Genomic DNA, 9,619 nt, shown 5'->3' with positions numbered 1-9,619 from the left:
GTGAGCTGTGTAGTCTGCCTGAGGCCCTCCCTCTCTGCCCTCCTCTGGGAGCTGGCCTTCCTGCTCTCTCACGTGAACCACTGCCCCACCCCCCACTCCCACTCCCACTTGGGGCCCGGTTCAAAATCCCAGCTCTGCCCACTTATCAGTGATGCTCTTAGTAAAATGTCACTGTCCGCACTCCGTGCCTCAGTTTCCTCCTCTGTAAAATGGGAGTAATAATAGTACTTACACGGGGTTGCTATGAGCATGAAATGATTGAGTATTTGGAAAAGGTCTAGCATAATGCCTGGCACTCAGTGCTAAGAGAGGGTTTGTTAAATAACATAATCGTGCTTACCCACAGGCCTTTCTTAGGTCCTTTCCTATGCGGAGACTCCCAAGGGTGAGCCCCTCTCCTCCTGAGGTCCTGGAATGGGAGCCTAGAGGGCAAAACAGGAACTGCCTTCTCTCCCTGAAGCTGCCCTGATGCCCATGAGGTGCTCCTGCTGCCTGGCTGGTCCCCTCTCCAGCATAGCTGCCTGGGGCTGTGTCTCGCCTGCCCCCCAAACCTTGAGCTACATCCCAAAACATCCTGTCTGTGCTCACTTATCCCCAGATTGGGTCCAGGCCTGCCTGCCCCATTGAGCTGTGGGCTTCCTCATGGCAGACACCTGGTAAGAACCTCTCCAGGCCCCTAGCCTCTCCCGGTCCAGGGATGGGCACAGAGAGAGCTGCTGTTATGCTCAGCATGGCCCAGCAGGGGCCAGATCTCAGGAGGCCTCCCAGGGAAGTGTCCCATAGAGCAGGTCCGCAGGCTCCCGCTCGGGGTCAGGATGAGTGTGGTGACCAGACCCATCCAGGGCCAACCAGCCCATGCTGAGGGGCTGCGGGGCCACCCAGGGAGGGAGGAGAGGCCCGGAGACGCTGCTTCTAGAAAAAGGCATTATTGAAGGAAACCAGTGCTGGTTGGGGGTTGGTTGCTATAGAAACACGTCCTAACTATCTCCCAAACTGCTGTATGCGCCACTGATGAGCTTGTGTGCTAGGCTGTTTCAGGGGACATGCCAGGAGTCCCAGGAGGGCCTGTCTGCTGGGGTTCCCAGCACCTGGAGCCCAGATCCTGCAGGGCCCGGAAGGAAACCAGCTTCTGGGGCAACTGGGCAGCTCCATCGGCCCAGCGGTGGGCTCAGGACTGAGGCTGTGTCCGTGCTGCAGAATCATCCTGAGGTTGGCCGCCGCCCCAACCTTGAGCTGGCCACAGATCAAGGCACAAGCATGATCCCCGGACATGCTGAGACCCAGCTGCAGATCAGGCCACAGCCCCAATCTCAAACCAAGCTAGGAGGTTAATCAGACCCAGCCGCAGATTTGCAACCCACCGAACAATGACTCCAGCCCGACCCTGGCCTTAAGCCGCACGAGGCGCCATCAAGGGGCCTCGCCAATCACTTCGAGGATGTTTTCAGGGCCAGCACTGAATCCGCACGGCGTCTCCCACCCCTGCCAGGCATCTGCGTGGCCTTCACTTCTTATTGTCTCCACAACAGCCCAGCGAGGTCAGTACAGAAGGGCCGTGATCCCTGTTCGCAGATGAGAAAGGGGAAGCTGGGAGGAGGAAGCTGACCTGCCCCCTGCCCCGCTCTTGCTCCCGGGTGGGCTGAGTGGGATGAGGGTCCCGCCTCCCAGCAGGACACAGTTGGCCAAATCAGTTGCCTTGGAAAAGATGTGCTTTTTGAAGACCTGCTGGTATCTCATAAATATGCCATTTAAATACCCATTAATTACCTTATTGAGGAACTAATTAGTGATTAATAGCTTTGGCTATCTATTGTACTTTCATTTGCTCTGCCAACTCGGCTCCCAACAGTTCTGAGTTACTTGGAACAAGTCTCCCAAGCCCCAGATGTCCCCTCTCGGTCCCTCCAGACTCTTGCTCCAGAAGGGAGACACTTTCTCCTCCCTCTAAAGGGAGCTCCCACAGCATCTGCCACCGATGGCTCTGCCACCTGCGGGCTCCACAGGAGGGCAGCTGGGAGCAGGGGGAGCCCCAAAAGAGGGGACAGAGGGCCCCCCTCAGCATCCACAGGAAGGCACTCCTTCCAATCAACTCAGGGCACCTTTGGGAAGTGGGGACGGAGGCTTGTGGGGGCCTGGTGGGGGTCACAGATTCCATGGAGAATGCTGCTCCCTGCCAGCCCTGCCCACACACATTGACCTCGCCCCCCACAGCGCTTTCAGAGACTCCCCCACCTCAATGAGTGAGCCAGCTTTCTGGTAAGGGCACCAAAGGCTACCGTGAGCCTGAAGCACGCAGCCCTCCACCAGCCAGGACCTAGGTGGCTCCCGTGGGCCATTCCTACCACCTGCCGCTCCAGGCTGCTACTAAGCAAAGATGGGGCCTCGGCTGCCTCTCTCCCCAGGCTCTCCATTTGGTGCCAAATCCCAGCACAGGGAATTGAGAATTGCCAGCCGGGAGGGACCCCAGAGGCGGGGCTGCATAATGCTCTCATGGCTGCTTCAGATTACACTGTACAAGAAGGAAACACACAGGCAGCAAGGGATAAACATCACCACCACCACCCCCACCCCACCCCCCACTGGGCAGTAACAGGAGAGCTGAAAATAGCTTTTTACCACTGGGGATGATTCCAGGGTTGCTCAGCTGGGACCAGCCTCAGGGGAGGCAGGAGGCGGGGAGTGGGGGTGGGGAGAGAGAAGGAAGCCCCAGGAGGAGCGGTCCAGAAAAGGTCAGAGGTGTGCGAGTGATGGGCGGCCCAGACGCCCCACACCTCCGGAAGACAGACTCCTGAGCGCTCCCAGTTCGGTGCGCACACCTAGGTCTCTCCCAGAGGAGCCAGGAGCGCAGGGCGGGATGTGCTCAGCAAACACGGGGAGCCGAGCAAACAGGGCATCGGCGGCAGCCGCTCAGAAGAGGTCTCTCATCCGCCAGAACTCAGCGCCCCTCCCAGACCGAGCCCGGCGCGTTTCTATTTTTGCTTTCAACCCTTGTTTGGCATCCCTGGCTCCCAGTCGGTGGCTTCCCCTCCCTCCAGAATAACGGGTCATCTGGGAAGGAGAAACACCTCCTCGCTGGCCTCCCCTGCCCCAGGTCTGCAAATAAACAGGCTGACCCTCACAGAAGGGGGTGCCCAGACCCCCTCGCACCTTCCCCTGGCAGAGCGCCATCTGCGCCCTCCCCTGCTCCCCGGCCTCGGAGAAGAACCTCACCGAGACGCCTAGAGAGACAGCTTGCCACCCAAGAACTCTGGTTTCCAGATGCAAAGGCACCTGCTCCCTGCCAGCCCTGCCCACACGCGTTGACCTCGCCCCCCACAGCCACAATTCACCGGCAGTGAATTCACCCCGGGTCCTGAATTCACCCCCAAGGACAGGCCTGAGCCCGAGCCCCTACATGCCACCCCAGGTCTTGAACCAAGCCCTGATGTGGCCACACAGGCTCTCAGCCTGGCCCCAGCCTGAGCCAGGGCCCTATTCCCAAGTGAACCTCATAAATGCAGCCCCGGAGAGAGCCCGGGGGAAGCAGGGTGAGCCCCGCTGCAGGGACCACGCTACCCGACCCGGAGCCACTGACAGGCAGCAGGCTCAACACTCACCATCCCTCCACACATGTTCTGGCAGGGGGGTTGGTGGCCACGCAGCTGCACAGCCCTTCCAGGCACAGGAGCAAAGGAGGTGGCATTACCTCCCGAGTGTCTCACTAGGCTCTCATTCCTTTGTGAAATGGGGTGCAATTTAGCATTTTCTTTCTCCTTAGAAAACAAGAATTTTAGAAGCAAGAGTATAGAGAGATTTGAGGGAGTGGGTGGGGAGCTCAGATCTCATTTGATTTTTACTCACTTGTTACGCATTGCCTTCTGCCCCCTGCTACTCCCACCCCTTCCCCTGGGGGCTCTGACACCCCAGGGTTGCTCAGCTGGGACCAGGTGCTCTCTATGTCTAAGCCCTCAGCACCCGAATTGTTCCCCATCTCTCACCACCATTCTGGGGAGGGTCCTGTGGGCTAGAGAGAGGAGGAGGTGAGGCCCCTGGAGGCATAGTAAAGCCGGCAGGGAGGAAAGCCAAAAAAAGGAGCAGTATTATTAGAGCCAGAGCTGACTTAAAGCTCATTCAGACTCCCCAAGTCTTTCCCTTCCCTCCCCCTTTTACAGATGAGAAAGCTGAGGCCCGGAGGAGCAGTTCAAGGTCAACCAGTGACAGAGCGGGCTCTCTTCCCTGTTGCCCAATTTAACTCTTAGACATGTAGACTCCAAGAGTAGAAGAGACCTAAGTGCTGGTTCCCGCTTTGCCTCTAACTTTATGTGGGATTCCAGACCCAGACACTTAACCCGTCTGGGCCTCAGTTTTCTTATCCATAAGATGGGAATACCATCTGCCCTACCTTAAAGGGATGCTGTTGGTCCATTGGACAGGAGAGCATGTGGAGGACTGCTGCCAAGCAAAGAGCCAGATTGTTCTCAGGATGCTAATCCCTGACCTGGTCCTCCCTCTCACAAGCCTGGATCCCGGAGTCCCTAGTCCTCAGAGCCTCGCTGGTCTCTGGGAGGTCACACTCTTGGTCCTTGAAGACCCCAGAGAAGGACGCTTTGCCTTTCTGGCCTCAGTTTCCCACCCTGCACGATGGCCAGGGAGACTGGAAGACCTCCCAGCCTCTTTCAGCCACGAACTGTCACAGGATACTAAGGTAGGGGAGAAAACACCACACCTTCTGGCCGATGCAACAGACACAGCCCCAACAAGGGGGAGTCTACCCCTGTCCTCACTCTCTGTTTCCTCCACCGGATTCCCAAACCCCAGCCAGGCCACAAGGGCCTTCATTCCACAGGGACAGGGGATTCTGGGCTCAGGGTCACAGGCTTGAGGTGGGGCTTCTGTTGGAGCTGCGCTGTCCTTGACTCTGCAATCACACCACAGCCAGGGCTGAGGCCGCAAAGGTCTCCAGCTGGGGCCTGTTGTGGCCTGAGGGTCTGCAGGGACAGGTAACTCGGCCAGGAACAGGCCTGCCCAGCTCCAGCACCCCCAGGTCTGCAGGGACAAAGGCTTCCCGGAGGCAGATTTTAGAGAGGCCTTGGGTCAGGACAGTGGCATCCAATGTGGCCTCAGCCTTCCCCCTGGCACCTGAGCAGGTGAATTTACGTATAATCTTGCAGAGCTTGATGCCCTTCCCAAGATGCATCCCAAAGCAATCCTGATACCCTGGGCCTGGGAGTCCTGCCTCAGTCCCCTGGCACCTACCCAGCGTCCTGAGAAGCCCAGTGCTGGTCCCTTTCCCAGCTTCCAGACATCCCCTCCTCTGAGACACTGGGCCACTCCCCCTTCCCCAAACCAAGGTGCAGGGGGGCCCAGGAGGAGCTCTGGCTTTGGATGGTGAGAGGGCAGCTGACTCAGCTGAGCAAGGTCCAAAGTGAGACTCCAGAAAGGCAGGTTGTAGGCCCAGCTCTGCCACCACCTCCCTCTGTGGCCTCAGTGTCCCCCTGTTGACAAGGGTTTGGAAAATGGGCATCTGGACACATCCTCCAGCTGTGCCACTGTAGGATCAGGACTTTATTGACTGGAATTACTGGGTTCCAAATACTCCAGCCTGCTGGCTCCTCCCCTCAGAACAGAGGCCAACATTTGGGAGCAAACTGGTTCCTCCAGCCTGGAAGGCCCAGCCCTGCAGCCCCAGCCCGGCCTCTCCACACGGTCCTGTCCCAGCTTGAGAGGTTCCAAGACCCTCTTGGCTGCTCCCTCTCTTCCTGCTTGGCCAGGGGCCTCCCACTTACCCTGCCAGCCTGCTGGGGTGTAGAGGGAGGGCCCCAGGGCCGTAGAGAGGAAGGGAGGGGCAGCAAGCCTGGCAGGAACCAGAACAAACCTTTCCCAGCCTGGGAGAGCCTCTCTCCTCCCTCCCAGAAGCCCTCAGGTGGCAGCCAAAGGGACCTGTCGAAACACCCAAATCTCACTGTGTTGCTTCTGTCTTCGATGCTCCCCCGAGTTCCTTTCAGCCATCTGCACCCCTGTAGGAACCCCCATCCCAGCCAGACAGATTTCTGCACCCTGGGGCATCTCCTGCCCACGCATGCCATTCCCACCGGCAGCCGTCCCTCCACACTTAACCTCTGTCCCATTCCAACCCCCTAGCCTTTGTTCAAGTCCCACCTGGAAGCCTGCCCCTTGCCACCTTCCTGTCCAAATTCTGCTAGTCTCTGAGGCCCAACTCCTAAGAAATCCAGTCTTCTCCATCCCAGGCCACCATTGGCTTCCTCTGTGTCTGCACTAGCCCATAGGGAGCCCATAGGGAGCTCTTATTGCAAATCACCATTTACTAAATGGACCTCCTAGATCAGTGATGGTGAACCTATGACACACGTGTCAGAGGTGACACGCGAACTCATTTTTTGGGGGTTGATTTTTCTTTGTTAAATGGCATTTAAATATATAAAATAAATATCAAAAATATAAATCTTTGTTTTACTATGGTTGCAAATACCAAAAAATTTCTATATGTGAGTTAAGTTAGGGTTTTTCAAAATGCTGACACGCCGAGCTCAAAAGGTTCGCCATCACTGTCCTAGATCCTTCCCCACCCCTGGCCCCACCTCCCTACAGCAGCCTTTCATCCCCAAGGTGGGCCTCTCTCCCCCTTTGTCCCAAACTGAGAGCACCGTCAGGGCAAGGGCTCTCCTTCCCTCCCCTTTCCTCTCGAGACTGAGCGGGCACCACAGTGATCCTGGTCCGTGTGACTGAAACCCCCCCGAGGTTGGGAGCTAGAAATAGCCCGTTGGGATTCACCCTCCACGATGGATCCCATCCTGCCTGGGACCTGATTCTCTTGTACCCGGGGCCTCCAGGCACGTGGCAGTGCCTTCACTGCCCCCCTTCAGCTCGAGTCTGGCACAGTGGACACGGCCATGGCTGGCTGCTCAGGCGGAGCCCGCTGGGAGTCTGAGGATGCCACTCACCAGACTACCTTGTGATGACCCTGGCATCACGCCCTGTGGTGGCCCTGGGGCCCAAACCCCTACTTCTTCCCTCAGTAGGTGGTCCCTGGCCGGTTTTTAGAGGCAGCACCTCACTCACAGGCCAGTTCCCACAGCCTCTGCCCCTGGCCTTCAGCCTCCCTTGGTTCTAATGGCATCTGTCCCCAGAGTGAAGGCCAGGCCTGACCATTTCTGACCATCACTCTGTCCCTGCGAGGAAGATGGTCCTGAATAGCCATCCCCTCTGTGTTACCTCCCTTCCTTGGGCCTCAGTTTCTCTCGCTGTAAAGCGAGGGACTTGAGCTCCTGTCTCCAAGGACTCGCTCTGTTCTAACACTCATCAGTCTCTTCTCAGAGACTCTGCCAGTGGGGGAGATGTCACCCCCGTACACCCATGACTGTGTGCTGTCTCAATTCAGTAGGTTTAGGAGCCTAAAGAAGAGGGACATTTGCAAAATGCAAAGTGGCGTGGGAGAGCTGAGGAAAGGAGTAATCCGATTTTGCTGGGGTCAAGCCCACAGGCTGCTTGGGGTGGCAGCTGAGCACGGACAGTTCGATCCACAGAGGAGGGGAGTCTGTGCCGCCCCGAGGGAAAGGGCCAAGCGTGAAATTGCAGCACGAAAGACAAACTGCTTGATGCTCGGAGCAGGGCCGTATTTTCCACCTGTCACTGGAACACATTCCCACGGACTCTCAGCCTAGGGACCAAAGGACCCACAGGCCAAGGCAGAGGGACTGAGCCAGCACCCCCATTCCAGGAGGGGTGACCTATCCAGACACAGATGGAGAAACCCCACCCCTGAGAGCCCTGAGAGTCCAACAGAGCTGGTCTTCGTCCAGGCTCTGCCCAGACCCTCTGGGCCACCTGGAGGGAGCCATTTCTCTGCGTGTCTACTGCCAGATGTTTCTGAGAGGGGAGAGTAACATTTCCTGTTACTCCACCGGGTGCCTGGGACAAGCAGTAAGTATTAACAGCTATTGTGATGGCAGTGCCCAGGCAGGTGATCTGTGCCCGGGGGTGGGCACTTGCGTGCACACACATGCCCACATAGAGCAGAGGCGGTAGGCGGACACACACCCTGTCTTGTGCCCTTTGGGAGGAGTGAAGTTGGGTAAGGACCCAGCTCAGTGGGGGAAGGAGAGAGAGAACCTTTCCCAGCCCCAATGGTGTCATCTCACTGTGCCTCCCCCAGCGGGGAGAAGGGAGGGAAGTGAGAAAGGGGGTGTTTAAATGTGTTCCCTTCTTGCTGTGTCTCACACAACCTGCCCCACCCCAACAGGACTCCTGGGGGACAGAATGGGAATCTATTCTCAGGCAGCTAAATCATACACCCCGGTGGTACTCAGGGGAGATCTGAACCGGGTCCAGGGTCCGGGGCAGCATTTGCGGGGCGCAGTGGATTCACACACAGCCGGGTGGTATGCACGCTGAGTATGTATACACATGAATTCACACATTCATGCATTCCATCACTTTCATCACTTACGGGTAGAGTGGTGGGGTTTGTGCCAGGCCAACGCCTGGTCCCAGGGGATGGCATGGCACCTGCCAACGTCACAGGTTGGTTATGAGTTCATGGCAGATCTATTCACACATGCCAGCCTCACCAGCCAGCCTGCTGAGACCCGGCTTGCTGCCCACACTGTGGGCTTTCTTCAACCTGAGCCTCCCAGGGCACCAGCCGGCCCACAGTGTGCAAACAGGGGCAGAGTCTGGTCCTCATCCCATCCCCAGTGCCAGCTCAGGACCTGGCACACAGCAGATGTTGGTGAATGAACGTCTGGCTGAATGAGTGAACGAATGACTAACGCCCACTTCCCCGCACCGCAGGCTACACTGCGTGAGTTGGAGGGAGGGCAGCGCCCCGCCGGACCCCAGAAGGGGTGGCACCTTCAGACCTCCGCACCTGAGGCTCTGCCTCCGGGTCCGATGGGGGGAGGGGGCGGGACGGTCACCAGGATGCGGCGTGGGGCAACCCCCTTGCCAAGAAGAAACCTCGGTCTCCTGCCCGAGCTGGGGGCGGGGGGCTGTCGCGTCCTGGAGATAGCGAGTGGCAGGACGTGGGGGGGCGCCCCGGTTTGGGGAGCAGGGCGTGGAGCGGCGGCCGCGGGACAGCCCCTCGGCCCCGCGCCCGGGCCGGCCGGGTCGTCCGGAAGGTGGTCAGGGCGCCCACAGCCTGGCTGGACAGGGCGCCGCAGCCCTGGCCCTTCCCAGCGGGGCCGTGGCGAGGGGGACCCGGTGTCCCACGAGGTGACGGTGGGCACGGGAAGGACGCGGGGCGCGCCGAACCCCTTCTGCACGCGCCGGGGTCTGGCCTCGCCGCCGCCCCCCCGCGCCCTCGGGAACCTCCGCCCACCTGCGCGAGCGCTTCACCTGGACCGGCAGCCCCCCCTCGGGCCGCGCGGGTCCCTCCCCCGAGCCTCGGCCCTGCCCTCCGGCGCCCGCCCGCCCTCACCTGCACGGCCCGCCTTGGCCATGTCCCGGGCGGCGGGCTCCGCTGAGCTGCCCGGCTCCTCGCGCTTCCCGGGCTGGGCCCCCGGCTCCGAGGCGCCTCCGGCCCGAGTGGACTCCGAGCGCCGCGCCCCGCGCCCCCACCCCGCGCGCTCCGCTGCAGCCACCGCATCCGCCGCCTCCCAGCTCCGTCCCGCTCCCTTAAAGG

The 9,619-nt window shown here is 59.4% G+C and overlaps 1 protein-coding gene across 1 annotated transcript in view; it reads right to left on the bottom strand.

Moving 5' to 3' along the window:
- PITPNM3 (PITPNM family member 3) overlaps positions 1–9,527 on the bottom strand; it is an 86,368-nt gene extending 76,841 nt beyond the window's left edge. The window contains exon 1 of the mRNA XM_023764212.1: positions 9,416–9,527. Within this exon, the coding sequence (XP_023619980.1) occupies positions 9,416–9,437 (22 nt within the window). The 5' untranslated portion in view covers positions 9,438–9,527. The remainder of the gene's footprint in view (positions 1–9,415) is intronic.
- Positions 9,528–9,619: the final 92 nt, after the last annotated feature.

The sequence above is a fragment of the Myotis lucifugus genome, unplaced genomic scaffold, assembly GCF_000147115.1.
Source record: "Myotis lucifugus unplaced genomic scaffold, Myoluc2.0 scaffold_322, whole genome shotgun sequence".
NCBI lineage: Eukaryota > Metazoa > Chordata > Mammalia > Chiroptera > Vespertilionidae > Myotis > Myotis lucifugus.
The sequence above is the reverse complement of the archived record's forward strand: the minus strand, read 5'-3'. Positions and strand labels throughout refer to the sequence as shown.